Source organism: Scardinius erythrophthalmus (genome assembly GCF_964197995.2).
Source record: "Scardinius erythrophthalmus genome assembly, chromosome: 15".
NCBI classification, from domain to species: Eukaryota; Metazoa; Chordata; class Actinopteri; order Cypriniformes; family Leuciscidae; genus Scardinius; species Scardinius erythrophthalmus.
Window position 1 is genome coordinate 6,885,102 of NC_138235.1, and position 19,541 is coordinate 6,904,642.

General features: G+C 38.1%; 1 protein-coding gene across 5 annotated transcripts; it reads right to left on the reverse strand.

The window, feature by feature from the left end:
- Positions 1–5,468: 5,468 nt before the first annotated feature.
- LOC308703367 (uncharacterized protein) lies at positions 5,469–12,882 on the reverse strand. Of its 5 annotated transcripts, XM_081386799.1 has the most exons (20): positions 12,811–12,843; positions 12,473–12,658; positions 12,186–12,371; positions 11,844–12,008; positions 11,650–11,739; positions 9,919–10,959; positions 9,689–9,828; positions 9,374–9,578; positions 8,904–8,959; positions 8,773–8,820; positions 8,612–8,695; positions 8,460–8,525; positions 7,810–7,870; positions 7,639–7,689; positions 7,510–7,554; positions 7,347–7,411; positions 7,200–7,249; positions 6,355–6,386; positions 6,119–6,272; positions 5,469–6,001 (listed from the first exon to the last, which is right to left on the reverse strand). In XM_081386799.1, exons 2-13 carry the CDS (start codon positions 12,624–12,626, stop codon positions 7,850–7,852), a joined length of 2,256 nt encoding a protein of 751 aa, XP_081242925.1. In that variant the 5' UTR covers positions 12,627–12,658; positions 12,811–12,843; the 3' UTR covers positions 5,469–6,001; positions 6,119–6,272; positions 6,355–6,386; positions 7,200–7,249; positions 7,347–7,411; positions 7,510–7,554; positions 7,639–7,689; positions 7,810–7,849. The 5 variants fall into 5 exon arrangements, with proteins under 5 accessions (XP_081242925.1, XP_081242927.1, XP_081242926.1 ...); XM_081386801.1 differs by lacking the exon at positions 12,473–12,658 and having other exon boundaries at positions 5,470–6,001; positions 12,811–12,826; XM_081386800.1 differs by lacking the exons at positions 7,347–7,411; positions 7,510–7,554 and having other exon boundaries at positions 5,470–6,001; positions 12,811–12,826.
- Between the last annotated feature and the right edge of the window lie 6,659 nt (positions 12,883–19,541).

Genomic DNA, 19,541 nt, shown 5'->3' on the forward strand with positions numbered 1-19,541 from the left:
CCGATATAAAACTTTTGACCGGTAGTGTATAGTAATCATTTTCGTAGGGGCTAACGGAAACTCATGGTTACAGTGTGTGTGTGTGTGTGTGTGTGTGTGTGTGTGTGTGTGATTTTAAGGTACATTGCGTACCATACTTATACTACTGTGTCATTAACTTGAGTCAAAACAGTGAGTAACAAACCATCTACTACAGCTGTTGAGGGAGTGATTGTGAATTAGACCATTCTTTCTATTCTCTTCGTATTTCTACTTCAATGGAATATTGTGGAATCGCAACAATGAACGCAAAATTTATAAACAAGTTTATACGTCTGTTGTGTTCTTCCGCATTCCCAGCCTGCCCAAAGCGTCACACTTCTATGCACCAATAATCTGTAATAGCGTCACACTTCTATGCACCAATAAGATCATCTTTATTATAAACCAATAAACGTTAAGGTGGGCGGGGCGACACGTGTTGCTCCGCCCAAAAGTGTCGCCCCGCCCCATCGTCCAGACTGCACTCTGGGGTACTACGTCAGGTCAGGGTCTGTTCAACAAAATAATAGTCCTTTACTATGGCTACAGATTCTTAAACTGTAGGCTACAGGGCAGGTCCGGGCTTTCTTCTGTGCAACTTTACGCGTTTCACAAAAATCTTTACATCAGAAATATTAATTATTAGTCTGCCACCAGCCTGTTTTATTTAGCTGTGTGTGGTGAAGTTGCGCTTGACAGCGCCGAGCGGGAGAGGCTCACTGACCAATGTTCAGATCAGCAGTCAGAACTTTTCTTTTAGACGCTCCGTTTTGCCACGGGATGGTGATTGCAAATACTGTAATGCCAATCGGCTGAGGGTGGCTACCGATGATGATGGTGAAATACATTTTTACTGAAACTGTAATCATATCCGCGACCCGTGAGAATGAGACAGATGATTGACAGGACGATAGCGGAGGAAATTAAAGGTGCAAGATAACTTCTGTTAACAAAAACATAAATAAAAAAGTGTTTAATATAAGTGACTTTGTCTTTGTTTTATTGTTTTTGTTGTTTTTAATCAAATAATTGTGAACCACAAACTGAGCCTTCGTTTTAAAGGGCAATTTCCAAATATATTTATTTGTTATAATATTTTATAATACAGCATAAATAAAAACAAGCACACGTAATATGTATGCCTATAGGCTAAACACCACAGTTTTTTGGTTTTGTTTGTGTGAACTTTTATCCCCAACCATATTTCTTCATGGGCTCCACGCCAGGGGTCACGCTCAGCACCCCTACTTCCCATGGTACGAACTGTAATTAACAGTATGCTGACCCAGTTTATATGTAAAATCTTTGGTAATCTATATGTAATATCTAAAAACACTTTACAGTGTGATGGAAATAAACTTTTCTTAAAGCGTCTTGTATATCACCACAGATTTATTGACACCCTTTATCTGTGTTGTATACTGTATACTGTAATAGACAATTGTCCTGCAGAACGAGCTGAAAACGTGCTGTCAATTTCCACCAAGAAGAGTTCCAAAATGCTTTGAAAATCTTAATTGATCCTGTTTGAGTTCATGCTTAATAGTTTGCCTTACTGTTCTCTGAATTAACACAAAGTAGTTATTAGTAAAAATGGGGGAAACTGGATCAAGTTCCTGTGGAATCAATGAATGTTCTTGATGGCATGCATTGTTTCTCGTTTTTATTGTTTGATTATACAGCCAGGACTGAACTTTCATTTGGGTTCCACCAGTAAATCTATATCCACCAGTATATATATATATAATTAATCTGCTTATTGTGAGCCTAAATGAGTAAATTGTCAAGTCAAGTCAAGTCAAGTGTATTTGTATAGCGCTTTTCACAATACAGATTGTATCAAAGCAGCTTCACAGTTAACAAGGTTTGTTTCTAATGGAATTCATTGATTGATAAAATTAAAATTAAATATCCCCAAAATATCCCCAACTGAGCAAGCCAAAGGCAACAGTGGCAAGGAACCGAAAAACTGGTGACAGGTGACCTGATGGAGAAAAAAAAACCTTGGGAGAACCCAGGCTCAGTCGGGGGCCAGTTCTCCTCTGGCGTTTATGAACTAGAGGTCGGATTTAACTGTAAGATTAAAAGTATTATATGAATGCCTGGCTGAAGAGATGCAACTTTAATCTAGTTTTAAACTGGGAGAGCGAGTCTGAGCAACGAACAGTATCAGGAGGCTATTCCAGAGTTTTGGAGCTAAATGTGAAAATGCTCTCCCTCCTTTGGTGGCTCTGGATATCCTAGGTATGACCAAAAGCCTTGAATTTAGTGATCTTAAAGAGCGCGATGGATTGTAGGGCGATAGAAGATCCGTTAAATAGACTGGAGCTAAGCCGTTTAGGGCTTTATAAGTCAGTAGCAATACAATACGGGACTTTATAGGTATATGTAGTGATATTAAAATCTGTGTTATATGATCATATTTTCTTGATCTAGCAAGAACTCTAGCGGCTGCATTTTGGACTAACTGTAGCTTGTTTATTGAGGATGCAGGACAACCAGCTAATAAACCATTACAGTAATCTAGTCTCGAGGTCATGAACGCATGAACTAACTTTTCTGCATCAGAAACTGAGTGATCTGATGGGGATAAAATTGGTATTTAATCATTATCAGGCTGACTTGCCACCAACTACTGGTGCTTTTTTATATTTTGAAAGTAGTGTTTCATGTTGTCACTTCACATTTAATAGCCTCTTAGAATGAAATCGCTATGCAAATTCACAGTGCCTCCTTTGAGTTGCATTAGACAGTGTGTAATGTAAATCTAAATGCAGGTTCTGTGTAATGTGTGTAATGTAGTGTAATGTAATGTAAATCTAAAGATGCTGCTTCTGTGCCACCTATACTGCAAAGCTGGGTGTTTGTTCATACAGAGTTAATCAGACAGCCTAAAGCCTCTTACGTTGTTAATTTAAATTTCAAAAAACAATTTGACATTTGCTTGCAATGTTTTTCTTACAAAAAAACTCATCATTCTGCAGGACAATTGTCTATTACAGTATACAACACAGATAGAAGGGTGTCAATAATTCTGTGGTGATATACTGTACAAGACACTTTTAAGAAAAGTTTATTTCCATCACACTGTAAAGTGTTTTTAGATATTACACATATATTACATATAGCCTACCAAAGATTTTACATATAAACTGGGTCAGCATACTGTTAATTATAGGCTACAGATAGTACCATGGGGTGCTGAGCGTGACCCCTGGCGTGGAGCCCATGAAGAAATATGGTTGGGGATAAAAGTTCACAAACAAAACCAAAAAACTGTGGTGTTTAGCCTATAGGCATATACATATTACATGTGCTTGTTTTTATTTATGCTGTATTATAAAATACCCATATTATAACAAATAAATAAAATATATTTGGAAATTGCCCTTTAAAACGAAGGCTCAGTTTGTGGTTCACAATTATTTGACTAAAAACAAGAAGAACAACAAAACAAAGACAAAGTCACTTATATTAAAACAGTTTTTTATTTATGTTTTTGTTAACAGAAGTTATCTTGCGCCTTTAATTTCCTCCGCTATCGTCCTGTCAATCATCTGTCTCATTCTCACGGGTCGCGGATATGATTACAGTTTCAGTAAAAATGTATTTCACCATCATCATCGGTAGCCACCCTCAGCCGATTGGCATTACAGTATTTGCAATCACCATCCCGTGGCAAAACGGAGCGTCTAAAAGAAAAGTTCTGACTGCTGATCTGAACATTGGTCAGTGAGCCTCTCCCGCTCGGCGCTGTCAAGCGCAACTTCACCACACACAGCTAAATAAAACAGGCTGGTGGCAGACTAATAATTAATATTTCTGATGTAAAGATTTCTGTGAAACGCGTAAAGTTGCACAGAAGAAAGCCCGGACCTGCCCTGTAGCCTACAGTTTAAGAATCTGTAGCCATAGTAAAGGACTATTATTTTGTTGAACAGACCCTGACCTGACGTAGTACCCCAGAGTGCAGTCTGGACGATGGGGCGGGGCGACACTTTTGGGCGGAGCGACACGTGTCGCCCCGCCCACCTTAACGTTTATTGGTTTATAATAAAGATGATCTTATTGGTGCATAGAAGTGTGACGCTATTACAGATTATTGGTGCATAGAAGTGTGACGCTTTGGGCAGGCTGGGAATGCGGAAGAACACAACAGACGTATAAACTTGTTTATAAATTTTGCGTTCATTGTTGCGATTCCACAATATTCCATTGAAGTAGAAATACGAAGAGAATAGAAAGAATGGTCTAATTCACAATCACTCCCTCAACAGCTGTAGTAGATGGTTTGTTACTCACTGTTTTGACTCAAGTTAATGACACAGTAGTATAAGTATGGTACGCAATGTACCTTAAAATCACACACACACACACACACACACACACACACACACACACACACACACACTGTAACCATGAGTTTCCGTTAGCCCCTACGAAAATGATTACTATACACTACCGGTCAAAAGTTTTATATCGGTAAGATTTTTTTAATGTTTTTAAAAGAAGTATCTTCTGCTCACCAAGGCTGCATTTATTTGATTAAAAATACAAACAAAAACAGTCATATTGTGAAATATTATTACAATTTAAAACAGCTGTTTTCATTGTGAATATATAGTTAAGTGTAATTTATTTCTGTGATCAAAGCTGAATTTTCAACATCATTACTCCAGTCTTCAGTGTCACATGATCCTTCAGAAATCATTCTAATATGATGATTTGATGCTCAAGAAACATTTATGATTATTATCAATGTTAAAAAAAAGTTTTTTAAATTTTTATTTCATGATGCTATGATGAATAGAAAGTTCAAAAGAACAGCATTTATCTGAAATGGAAAGCTTTTGTAACATTAAACACTACTGTTCAAAAGTTTGAGGTCAGTAAGAATTTTAATTTTATTTTTGGGGGAAATAAATAAAATAAATCAATACTTTTAATCAAGGATGAGTTAAACTGATCAAAAGTTACAGTAGACATTTATAATGCTAGAAAATGTTATTTTAAATAAATGCTGTTCTTTTGAACTTTTTATTCATCAAAGAATTTTGTAAAAAAAATTGTACACAACTGTTTTCAACATTGAAAATAGTAATGTTTCTTGAGCGTCAAATCATCATATTAGAATGATTTCTGAAGGATCATGTGACACTGAAGACTGGAGTAATGATGCTGAACATTCAGCTTTGATCACAGGAATAAATTACATTTTAAAATATATTAAAATAGAAAATGTCATTTTAAATTGTCGTAATATTTCACAATAATACTTTTTTTTATCAAATAAATGCAGCCTTGGTGAGCAGAAGAGACTTCTTTTAAAAACATACAAAATCTTACCGATCTAAAACTTTTGACTTTTGCTCCAAAAAGCCATGCTAATCACAAATTAACCATTGTTTTACTATAATAGCATATATATGCGCTTAAGAACAAAACGAAGACTGTCACTTTCTCTTTATTACATAAACTCCAAACTGCTTATTAGTTAAACTTCATGACTGTTTTAGCAAATGACATTACATCAACTGTAAGAACAGCAGAATATATTTTATGCAAACCTTAAAGAACCAAGGTACCTTACCATATGCACAATAAATGAAACGCAGTCATACACAAAAGTCATACAAATTTGCCACAGCTTTTCATTAGAACACTATACATTTTAAAGTTTAACTTGAAGTTGCATCAATTACTACATCAAAACCAGGTCATCTCTCAATTCCCACTCTGTACAAGTTTTATGAGTTTAATGGAAATTCATGTCCTGCAGCAAAAAAACAGTCCTACGAACAAAATCCTGTACAATGATCTTCGGAGTAAAAGCCCAGCAATTCCCCTCGTCTTCCTCTTCCCCTATACCCTGGTGGATAGGACTTGAAAAGGTCCAAGCATTCTGAGCATTCCCTGATGCTGTAGAACTGTCTGAATTCTTCACAGTAGTCCTCAGAGAACATCTTCCAGTTGACCACACCTTAAAATGTAAAGACAAAATACAGAAAAGATATAAGTGTGGAGATTCAAGTTTAAATGTCACATATCACAAATTTCAATCCAAGAAATGTGCATCGAACAGGAAAAAACATCTTACTGTCTAGCCAGGCAAAGTGTGCTGCTTTCCGAAAACTTTCATTTGTGACCACATCCCTAAACCATTTGCACACCAGTGAAAGTGTCAAATATGCAGCATCACCAGTTACTAAAACAACTTCCTTCAGGATTTTGGAAATTAATTCATGGGGAAGCTGTTGAAACAAAAAAACATTTTTATTTATTCTTTGGATATAAATGTTGTTGACAAAAATATAAACCCTGGTTCAGACAAACCTGATAAATTGTTGTCTGCATAACTGCATGCTCTGAATAAAATAAGAAATAAATAGATTAATATTCTCTTATAACGATAATATTAAAATAAATATCCATTTAAAGCTCCAACACACATTAGCCGAAACTAGAAACTCGCAATATACCAAAACAAACATGCGGCCGATTGTTTGCTTTTTTTTTTTTAAACCAAGCATTGATGTTTTACAATAAGTGATACATTGATCATTATTATTCTGTGTCAGGATTGCATTAGTGACATTCAGTAACAACTGTATATTTTTTAGTCAACGAATGTAAGTGTCTGCGCTGATAATGGCCCTGTCCCAAATGGTACCCTTAGCAGTAGTGGTCTTCCTATGTCTTCCTTCCTCCGCACTTTCGCAACGCAATGCTGCTTTGACTGTCGGGAAAAGTCTGCTGCGGAGCTCGCATCAGTGTGGGCTCAGTAAAAGTGTGCATCAAGGGCACACTGCTGTCTGAAAGTGAGTTGAGCTAAAATGTTTTTAAATGTCTTTAATGTCTTTAAATATATATATATAAAATGATTCATGGCGCTGACTCTCTGTCCAGGCTCAGATAAACCCCATCTTTGCATTTGACCACTCAAGCCCTAGTTGGCCCCGCTTTGTACCAAGGTATTCGGTTGACCAGAAACCCTTGGCCGTCGACCCAGAGGAAGCCCCAATGAGGCACGATCAAGCCCCAGAAGTGGCAGTGGAAACATGGCTATTGGACGACCAATATAGTACATAATCTATCAAATTTCATATCTGAAAAACTTTGTAGCTGTAACAATTATAAAATTATTAGTTCTTAATGAATGTATGTGCACAATAAATTACCTGCGTTGTCTGAATCTCCTGGAAGACACTGCCTTTTGTATGGTTGAGCGCTAAAAGAACAAATGACAAGAGGTAGGTAGGTACATTGGTAGATCTAGTACATATATAGTAATGTTTAATGTAGGAAACATGCAAACAGCTACATACATTTGCAGAGTGAAGTTATCCAGTATAAGAGCACACCACCACCTCCTGATCAGGGGCATGTCATCCTGATTTTTTTTTAAATAATAATAATAATAATAATATACACAATAATTATGGATGTCTGTTTATTTAACTTGAAGGATGTAATGAAGTAATGACATACCTCTGTGAAATCAAATCGGAGCCCCAAAGCCATGTATAAAGTGTACTGTTACAATTCACAAAGTGCAAAAAAATGAGCAGGGTATAACTTACAATAATTAACTACAATAACAATTAAAATTGAACCTACCATCAGTATGTAGATTCCACAGTTGTTCCCACCTGCCTGCTTCGGTATTCCCTGTGGTTTGGATTAAAACAAGTACATACATTTACCTTGACAGATTTCCATCACATCAGTAAACATTATACTTTGTGTAATGAAATAGACTTTTGTTTGCATTTAAATGAAATGTTTTACTTCAAATGTAATCGCAGTTTTCTCTGTCCACTCTCGGTTGTCAATGAGTTTTGCAATGCTCCTGTAAAAAAAAAAAAAAAAAAAAAAAAAAAAAAAAAATTATATATATTATATATATATATATATATATATATATATATATATACAGAAAATGTTTAGAGATGTAGTCCTTAATGTTAATTAAACTATTTATCTATATTATACTATCTTATATCTACATACTATCTTTGCAAACAAGGGTCATATCTGTGGTTTGTTGATGCATAACTGTTTATGCACTGAAAATTCAAGTGAACACAAAATGTAAGGTAATGAACAAAATGGTGGAAACAAAAAAAGATTACAGTTTAAAACAGAACCACTGTAATCTCTGAACACATGCTGAACATTTCTAAAACCTGAAAGTGTCAATGTATGGTCCAAATGCTGCTTGTTGCATAGAATCGAGAAAATACATTTCTCTGGTCTTTGGTTTCATAATCTGTAAAATGCACAAGCAATGCTGTACACAAACATCTCTGTAATGTTTTTTAAAAGTAAATTCAACAGCACATTGTTTAGTACACATTAGATTATCCTTTAGATTATTGGATATTGATTAAATTACAACTTACTGTTAACTTAGTTCTCATATAAATTCGAATACTTACACACAGCAGCCAGTGGCCAGGTACCCAAGCTGGCAGAACCACAAGGTCTGTTTGGCTGACATTAGCCTAAAATTTATGTAAAAACATATCAGAGCCTAGGAACTATAATGTTCTTTATATTCAGCTATAGTAAAATCTTTCACCGAACTCACCGGAAGGGACAACTCTGGGAAACAAGAGACTGGTGGAAGCCAGGTTGCTACGACGTAGGAATTAGCAACATACACACTGATATCCTGTAATGAAGAAACAATTATCAGATGCATACAAATGTATCCTGTTTTCACTAACATCTTCGAGACTGATACATTACCCTGCGGAAAGCCATGTGCTCGATGATTCGTAGGCAACAGTTCAAAATCTATAATGTTTTTAATAAAAAAAATAAAATCAGTTCCTTTGATATTTTTCCATCTCATTTTACAAATAAAAAAAATATTTTACCGTTGCTTCAACTCCTTCTGACAATCCTAAGGACAAAAAATCGGAACGCAGCAGCACTACGGTTAAAGAAAGAAACTTGGGTAAAAGGCAGTATGTGATGCGAGACATACTTGTATAAAAACCTCGGCTTATCATCTCTACTGTTACTGCCTCCCAAAACTTCTCACTATCCACGTAGCCATCATAATTTGGTGGAGGGGGGTCAATTTCACTCACTACAATCAATTAATAAAATGAAACAAAGACTATAGTATTTCAAAGTAAGATATATTTAGATTACATTAATTTACATTTTAATTTATGCATGAATGCAATTTATGCCCATGAAATGATAGTATTGTGAACATGAAAAAAAAAAAAAAAACTTTACAGTGTGGATGTGATTGGATAAATATATTTTGTGAATAAATGAAGAAACTATAGTTATAAATAAACATTTAAATATATCAAACTATAATGTTTAAACATACCAGGCATGCCAAAGGCTCCCTTTTTGTGGAGATCCATGACGACTACACTTGGGTAGTGCCCACAAGTGACACAATTGTAATGATAATCCAGTTCTGTCATGGCCTCAAAGTGCAAATAGGCTTGTAAAACAAGTTCATTTTTAGGAAAAGGCCCACCTTCAATTGAATGTAATGTTTCCATTACCCTACTTACTGCCGTACTATTCTGGAATTAAACAAGTTAAAAAATACATTGAATTAATGAATTGAATGAAAAAAAAAAAACAGCGACTTTAAAAGTTCATAGGAAAACAACACATTGGGATTATGACATACCTGTACTGAGTTTCTTAGGAACATGCACAAATGCAATGACAAAAGAATGTGGTCATTGAAATTATGTATTCCATCTGACCACTCTTGGTACCTATATACCATTTCACAGCGTGGGCACTGTCTGTAGTAAGTAGATATGCCTAAAGAAGTAAATAGATGCATTAATCTAAAATATCCATAAAATTATCTGAAAGCACATCTTAATGTAATATTACAATAATCAACCATACCTTGGATTACACCAGAAAATGTCACTATCTTGGCATCTTTTGTGATGAGTCTTGGATCACTTAAGCTTTCAGCTGTGCACTTGGTACATTTTAATTCTGTGGGCACCAGATGCCTTGGAAGGCACTGGTTGGACTTTATATCTCTGGAATGATCTAGTAATGTCTTGGGAAGCTCACTGGGAAGTTTTTTGTGTGCCATCATGTAGTGGATCATTTCTTTTATGTTTGAGTCAGATGGTGGATAGCTGCTGTTGGCATCTTTTTTTCCTTCAGGTGATTCAGGAAGAACTTCCTCCACACTTTTCACCTTCTTGAACAACTCTTTCTGATGGTGAAAGAGATGCCACTTTGAAACAGCCTTGTGAATACAAGATTTCCTTGGCATTGAGCAAGGGCAGTACCAAGAGTTTTTCTTAACATCATACGAAACCATTACTCTGCCAAGTCTGCTGTAATATGAGCGTTTTTTTTCAAACACAGACACATGCAATTTGTTGAGTTGGTCTCCAATTTGTACAGACACTGACAATGGAACTCCTTCGGCCAGAGTTTCCTTCTTCAGATCAATTAACTGGTGTTTCCTTGCATCTCCAAACCACTTCTGGTCAACCATCATACACAATGTTTCTTCTGCAAGATCAGTCTGTATTTGACCAACACGAGGACAATAGGATAAAGACTGCAAGTGGTCACACTCAAATGGCAGAATACCACTTCTGTGGGCAAAGTCTCTGGTAACACAGCACTCATCCAATTCACACTCAGACCTTTGTGACTCTCCCCAGGTGTTTTTCAGGACATGGATTGGAGTGGATGCACCATGGAAAGACTTTTCAACAGCAAAAATTCCATTTTTGTCATCAACACACTGGCATCTTAAATACCTTTTGGATGATACAGTCTCCCTGCATTCAGTGTGTCGTCTTTGGATGTGCTTTCTTAAGTTGTTTTTTAATAATGTCAAATTACAGTGCACACACACAACTGTATTAGGCTTCACTTTAGCAGTCCTCTGACCTTTTTCTTCTTCTAGTGGAGTTGCTTGAAAGAACATGTTTAAAGTTCAGTCTTTACTACTGCACTTTAATGTTACTAATGTTTTAAGATCACTGTGCATACTAACTTTTATACAGTATATTATATTAGGGTTGCAGCAGTATGACAGTTTCATGGTTAAAATAGAGTTATATCTCACACATCTGCTTATTTAAAGTACTGTAATGTACTATTGCTCTATATCAATTCTTAAATCCCGAGATCAAGGTTTTAGCCCATGCTATTTTCAGTAGATGCCCAACTTAACGCTATTTGCTGCATTCCTTCCATCCGTAAACTGTGATGAGCTTTGTTTCTAGTCAAAAATATAGCAAAAAGTCTCAAATTCGGTTACTTTTATCACACAATTCAAACAGTAAATGCAGTTTTGACAATCTAGGCTATGTGGTGTGACAGTAGAGGTGGGCAGAATATCCAAAAGCTGTATGCAAGTAAAAGTACTTATAGAAATAATTACTTAAGTATAAATAATAATATTTATTGTTATTGGAGTAAGAGTAAAAAATTATCCAATGACAAACGATTTTTAACAATATTAGATATTTAAAAATGACTCAAATTTTACTGAGCAGGACCAGATACCATTAAACCACAATAATTTCTGAAACTGTTTTTGTACTGTGAAAATCTCATACCACTGCAACCCTGAGTAGTACAAGTTTACAAGTCGGTTACCTGTAGAACACTGACGTTCAGATTCAGGTGTAACTGCTGGCTTGCTCCTATTATCCATCAGGTTTTTGGTCCTCATGTTTGGAAGAGATTCTTATAAAGCAATAGAGATATTATTAGATAGAACAGATCACTCAACATGGAGAGGATTATGCAAAATAAATATGTGACATTTTGTTTTTGTCAAGAAGTCTGACCTCTGTTTGAAGAAGCGGAAGTTGTCGATGTGGGATCTTGTATTTTTGCTGTATCACAAAATCTCTCCACTTTCAATGCAGGGCTCTCTCTAATGCAGGATTCAGATTCAAACTTCTGTGCTGCCGAGCTGCAGGCGCTGTACTCGTGCTGTATGCTCAGACCCACTACACAATCAACAATTATTCATAAAAAAATATTGAGAAATTATTAATTCATTCAAACTTTAACAATTCAGTAATTTATTGCTCTCAATCTAAAAAAAAAAAAATGTTAACATAGTTTTAAGAAAATTAAACATATTGCTTTTGTATAACAGAACAAGTTCTTCAAGATTCAATTACCTGTGTCTTTATTCATGACATTCTCAATATGCATGTCTGAAGTAACTCCTGGTTCAACACAAGGCTCATGGTGGCTTAATATGTGGGTCATTAATTGTGACCTATTTATAACGGTCTTCTCACAAAAGCAGCAGTGAAAATGTGCCTTTTCTCTGCACTGGTTGCTGCATTTGACAATGAAGAAATCTGAAAATGAATGAACTAAGGACATTACCAAGCAAACTTAATTTAATATGGTTATAGTTATTAGCCTATTTAATACAAATCATCAATTTTGAAAACCAAACCTTTGTATCTTACTGCGGTCTCAAAATGTCTACGAACATGGACATGTACCATGTGCGAAATACTATTCGTATAGTGACAAAATGGGCACAGTTTAAGAGTGGACTTCATATAAACTTCATGTTTTGCTCTGGTTACGATGGTGTGGTGCCCCATGTTTGTTAAAAAAGATAAGAATCTCACAAATTCTAAGAAGGAAAAAAAAAAAAAAGAACAGTTTAATTATATCATCTGAAAGACACTGAGATATGCTTAAGCAATTATTCCAGATTTGATTCTCGAACATCATGTTACATTTTTAAATATATTTATATAAATCTACACAACCATTTTTCCTCACCAGTTGTAATCGCAATCAACGTGGAGTCAGACAATGTCTGGTGGAGTACATAGACTGTAAACAGGTGGCGTATCGTTCGTTCGTTATACTGTTGCTGCCGCCGTGCCGTTCATCACAAACTGCCCCCTGGGGGGTCGGAGGAAAATGGCAAAGGCGGGAACAGAAAAATAGGGGCGGGGCGACACGTGTCGCTCCGCCCAAAAGTGTCGCCCCGCCCCATCGTCCAGAGTGCACTCTGACGTCACATGCTCATATTTGCTTGACCAATCGGCGGAAGGGGGCGTGTCAGGCCGCCCACATGTGGAAAACGAATTTTGAAGTCATTTATTCGTTTTTTGCATGGGAACTAAAAAACGAAAAATCAAGCCGAAATCTCGTTTTTTCGTTTTTTTTGAAAAAAACGAAAAAACGAATAAAGGGGCCGTTTTCTCGTTTCTGCTTATTTCATTTCAAATTGGAAAACAAACTATCAAAACGTACACGGACCCAGGGTCCATGTACTTTTTGGTCATTTCATTTCCTGTTTGGAATGGAATAACGAGAAATGAAAACCAGCTCGTTTATTCGTTTTTTAGTTTAGTTTAAAAAAAGAAAAATGAGATTTTGGCTCGATTTTTCATTTTTTGTTTGTGGTTTACAAATCGGTTTATGGGTTCGATATTTCATTTGCACACGTGGGCAGCGCCGAAACGCCCCTTTCATCTGATTGTTCAAAACGCTCCGCCTTCAGTAAGCTACGAGCTTTTCTTTCTGTCAGGCAAAATAAGAGTCAGTACGAGTGCGGCTCTGACAAATGCACTTTAATAAAATAATGTCTGAAACCACCACTCACTGTGAACTACGCACAATATTTGAAGCAGAAATATGTTGCTGGTTCACGTAATTTGTGCTGCTGCGACTTGCAAGTGTGACTCCATTAAATGTGAGCCATATGACAGATTATTTTAGCATCATGTATTTCCCATTGATAAATACAGTGCAAATAGTTCCGTCTCTTTGAATAAAAGTGGAAATAAAAATCAATAATAGGCTGAACGGTACCATGATAATATGTCCGTAACATTTAGGCTACCACTCTCATCTTTTATTTACATCAAAAGGCAGGTAGGCGTGTGTGACATATGCTATAAATAATTTAGAAAATTTAATAGAAATAAAGTTTATATTTATGAATGTAAGCATGTGTAGCCTACTCAGTTCACATGAAAAGAAAGACAGAAAAGAGAGAAGCTAGAATCACGTACATTAATACTGACAAAATTACCAGGTTTGGGATTCATTAAAATCATGTAAGTTGCAGAGCACGGCATACCTTTAAAATGTTATTTGTTTATTATAAAACTAATACTGAATTGGTCGATGTTTCTCTGAGTTTTCTTTATTATGTTGGCTTAAGAAAGCCATCATATTTGAACATTATTATTATTAGTAGTAGTATTATTAGTATTATTATTATTATTATTATTAATATGAGAAATTGACTCCGCCTAGAACTTTAATGCTTCACCAAACTCAGCTCAGACCTTCAGACTGGTCTGACTCGCTTATATCTTTTCTCACTGTTCAGACTTACTTTCCCAAAAAATCCATTGACTTGCGTTATCTGAGCAATGAAGGCCGTACTACTTAATGCTGTCCACTAGAGGGGGCAACAGGATAATAAGTGTTTTCTACTCTCTTTCCCTGTTTGCATCAGTTTAAATGACAATTTATTTCATTCATAAATAGGCCATATCCACTCTCTATTTTAAGATACTGTTATTCACACTGGTTTTTGCATTTAATGTTTGTCCATATGGAACTTTTATTTGTCATGAGCTCTATATTTTAAGATGTAGCCTAGCCTACTAGAAAAAAATATATGATTCAACAACACAAACTCTGTTTTTACTCGGCAAATATGTTTTCCTTTTTAAGTATAGGCTATAGCCTACAAGTTATTCTGCTTTTTGCCATGGCTTTGCAAAACAAACAATATTTTGTCCACACGAGATGTTTAAAACCCTGCTTGTAGTTTTTGTGAAGACGAGCGCATAAAGGCACGTCTATCTATCTATCTATCTATCTATCTATCTATCTATCTGTCTGTCTGTCTGTCTGTCTGTCTGTCTGTCTGTCTGTCTATCTATCTATCTATCTATCTATCTATCTATCTATCTGTCTATCTGTCTATCTGTCTGTCTGTCTGTCTGTCTGTCTGTCTGTCTATCTATCTATCTATCTATCTATCTATCTATCTATCTATCTATCTATCTATCTATCTATCTCTCTCTCTGTCTGTCTGACTGACTGACTGAGCTTCCTTTGAGAAAAATAGCAGACCACCTTTTTTAAACTTATTTAAAACGGTGGTCTGCTATTTTTCACAAAGGAAGTCCATTTGTGCAGTCGTTGCCGTTATATGAGAAGGACATTTTGAATATGAGCCTACTGTAAAATTAGCTGCTTAAAAATGCGGATTGATCAGTGCAGAGTTATTCCAGACGCCTCCTGGTGCTGTCCGTAGGCTATTGGAATTGTGTAATCACAGATTATGAACAGATGTTTTCAGAGGTGGACAAAGACAAAGTAGGCTACACAACTTCCTTACTTGAGTGAAAGTACAGATACTACTGGTCAAATATTACTCCGTAAAAGTTGTAAAGACTAATTTTTACTTAAGTAAAAGTACAGAAGTAGCCTACTCGTTTTTAAAAGTACTAATTATCAAAAGTAAATGTCACTGCATTGTTTTATTATTGTTGCATTGTTGTGTCTAATACTTACAGTACCTTGCCTCTGAATCTATGCCTGCCTTTCTACCCTCATATCAATATCAAGTTTATTTCTAGAACACAGTTCCAGTAGTGTGATTTAATGTTTTTGGGCTTTTAGTATGAATATGTTAGCCTTACTGTTATCTATAAGCTAGTGTGCACCAAAACAATGACAAAATTCAGATTCAGAAGATCAAACCCAACGTTGAAAATGAAAATCCGTTTCAAGTAGGCCTACAGTAAAATCAAGTAAAGTACAGATACTCAAAAAGTGTACTTAAGTACAGTACTCAAGTAAATGTACTTTGTTACTGTCCACCTCTGGATGTTTTACACAATATACATTCCCATTGGGTTGTTGAGTTTTCATGTTATATGGTAACTTTAGACATAATAATTTTTATACTGTACAAACTGTGTAATCCCCTAACTCTAATGTAACAGTTATGGGTAGGTCATCTACGGACATCTAATATTACAGACATATTATCATGGTACAGTTCAGCCTATTATTGATTTTTATTTCCACTTCCCTTTTATCCAAAGAGATATTTAAACTATTTGCACTGTATTTATCAATGGGAAATACATGATGCTAAAATAATCTGTCATATGGCTCACATTTAATGGAGTCACACTTGCAAGTCGCAGCAGCACAAATTACGTGAACCAGCAACATATTTCTGCTTCAAATATTGTGCGTAGTTCACAGTGAGTGGTGGTTTCAGACATTATTTTATTAAAGTGCATTTGTCAGAGCCGCACTCGTACTGACTCTTATTTTGCCTGACAGAAAGAAAAGCTCGTAGCTTACTGAAGGCGGAGCGTTTTGGCCAATCAGATGAAAGGGGCGTTTCGGCGCTGCCCACGTGTGCATATGAAATATCGAACCCATAATCCGATTTTTAAACTACAAACGAAAAATGAAAAATCGAGCCAAAATCTCATTTTTCTTTTTTTAAACTTAACTAAAAAACGAATAAACGAGCTGGTTTTTATTTCTCATTATTTCATTCCAAACAGGAAATGAAATGACCAAAAAGTACACGGACCTTCATGCCTATTCATTCTTTTTCTTATGTGAATAGGGTACAAATTTGAACCTTTAGATATCACCATGAAAATTAGTGAGTTGATTACTTACATCAAGACAAACAAAAAAACGTATTACAAGTTTTTTTAAATTGTTTGTTAACATGGACAAACAATTACGTATGTAAACAATTACACATATGTAATTAGATTATGCACCGTTTGTCCATGTTAACAAACAATTTCACAAAAACTTGTAATACATTTTTTGTTTGTCTTGATGTAATCAACTCAGTAATTTTCATGGTGATATCTAAAGGTTACAATTTTTACCCTATTCACATAAGAAAAAGAATGAATAGGTGTATGAATAGGCTATATTTGGGTCTTTTTCATAACTTTCCCCTAATGGGATTCTTCGGGACTTTTTTTTCCTTACTCAGGACATACTGAGGATATAAAATCAGTTGAGTTTGCTTCTGTTGCAATTTGTTCAACCTTTTTTCATAAAATGACTGGACTAACAATGTTGCCAGTATTTTACCGAAAAAAAAGCCTGGTAAGGTCTAACAGTGTCAAAATAGTTTTCTGTATTGAAATAAGTGGGTAAAATCTAATTTTATAGCTTCATATGGTAGTAATAAACTAAAATAACAAAATATAATCAAGAAATGTGTAACGTTGCTGAGGAAGACAGGTGAAGACGAGGATCTAACCGCAGGGTATTTTAATAAAGTAATAAGAAACATGGAACACAAAACTCAAAGGAACAAAACCAGGGAATCACAGAGGCAACCATTACATGTACAACAACTGACAAAGTAACAAGTGAAACACAAGGGCTATAAATACACTGGGACCAACAAGCTAAACAAGATAACAAGGGGGTGTGGCTAATTAGAAACACCTGGGAAGACTAATAAACTAGAAAACTACAGAGAACTACAAAACATGGCACAGAACAGGAAATAAGTCCACACAAGACAAGGGGAACACAAGACAGGAATCATGACAGAGCCCCCCCTTTAAGGAGCGGATTCCAGACGCTCCACACACAACAATAAATAAAGGTCAAGGAGGGTGGTGGAGCAGAGGTGGAACGGGGGAGGGATGGAGGTCCAGGTCCGTGGAATGGAACAGGAGGCCAGGGGGAAGCAGGCAGTGCAGGCGACCCAGGCGGAGCAGGCAGTGCAGGCGACCCTTCAGGCGGCCAGGGAGGAGACGACCCTTCAGGCGGCCAGGGAGGAGACGACCCTTCAGGGGGCCAGGGCGGAGACGACCCTTCGGGCGGCCAGGGCGGAGACGACCCTTCGGGCGGCCAGGGCGGAGACGACCCTTCGGGCGGCCAGGGCGGAGACGACCCTTCGGGCGGCCAGGGCGGAGACGACCCTTCGGGCGGCCAGGGCGGAGACGACCCTTCGGGCGGCCAGGGCGGAGACGACCCTTCGGGCGGCCAGGGCGGAGACGACCCTTCGGGCGGCCAGGGCGGAGACGACCCTTCGGGCGGCCAGGGCGGAGACAGCAGTTCGGGCGGCCACGGCGGAGACTACCCTTCGGGCGGCCAGGGCTGAGACGACCCTTCAGGCGGCCAGGGCGGAGACGACCCTTCAGGCGGCCAGGGCGGAACCGGAGACCACCCCTCTGGCGGTCCTGGCGGATCGGGCTGGTCCGGAGGTGTATTGCCCCCCCCAAAATTTTCTTGGGGAGGCTCCCCGGTAAAGAGTCCTGGACCAGCGATGAAGAGGGCTTTGAGCTGGGCAGGACCAGCGGCGAAGAGGGCTTTGAGCTGGGCAGGACCAGCGGCGAAGAGGGCTTTGAGCTGGGCAGGACCAGCGGCGAAGAGGGCTTTGAGCCGGGCAGGACCAGCGGCGAAGGAGACTCTGAGCTGGGCAGGACCAGCGGCGAAGGAGACTCTGAGCTGGGCAGGACCAGCGGCGAAGGAGACTCTGAGCTGGGCAGGACCAGCGGCGAAGGAGACTCTGAGCTGGCGTGAAGTGCAGGCTCGGCTAGACTGGCGTGAAACTCTGGATCAGCAGAAGCGACTTGAACAGTCTCTGGATCGGCTGAAGCGACGTGAACAGTCTCTGGATCGGCAGAAGCGACGTGAACAGTATCTGGATCAGCAGAAGCGACGTGAACAGTCTCTGGATCAGCAACGTGAACGGTCTCTGGATCAGCAGAAGCGACGTGAACGGTCTCTGGATCAGCAGAAGCGACGTGAACGGTCTCTGGATCAGCAGAAGCGACGTGAACGGTCTCTGGATCAGCAGAAGCGACGTGAACGGTCTCTGGATCAGCAGAAGCGACGTGAACGGTCTCTGGATCAGCAGAAGCGACGTGAACGGTCTCTGGATCAGCAGAAGCGGCGTGAACAGTCTCTGGATCAGCAGAAGTGACGTGAACAGTCTCTGGATCAGCAGAAGCGACGTGAACAGTCTCTGTGGCGGCCATCTTGTCCGAAGACACAGGCTCGGCAGACGTGACGTGAACAGTCTCTGTGGCGGCCATCTTGTCCGAAGACACAGGCTCGGCAGACGTGATGTGAACAGGCTCGGCGTCGGCCATCTTGTCTGAAGACACAGGCTCAGCAGACGTGACGTGAACAGGCTCGGCGTCGGCCATCTTGTCTGAAGACACAGGCTCGACAGACGTGACCTGACTCTTCTCCACCTCCCCTACAGTGAAGGGGGAACCACAAAACTGCAGGACAAAGTTAATGTACTGTACCAGGGTCCAGCTGGGGTCTTCCTCTGGTAAATTTAGGCTGATGTCCTGTTCCAGTCCACTCCAAAAACAGTCCTTTAGCATAGCATCGTTACCAGGAACGAGGTGACTATAAAAAAGGAACTCCTCCACATAATTTTCTATGCTGCGACCATCTTGATAAATTGAACAAATTTTGCTCAATGGGTTCCAGATAATACCTGCTAGATCCATAGCTTG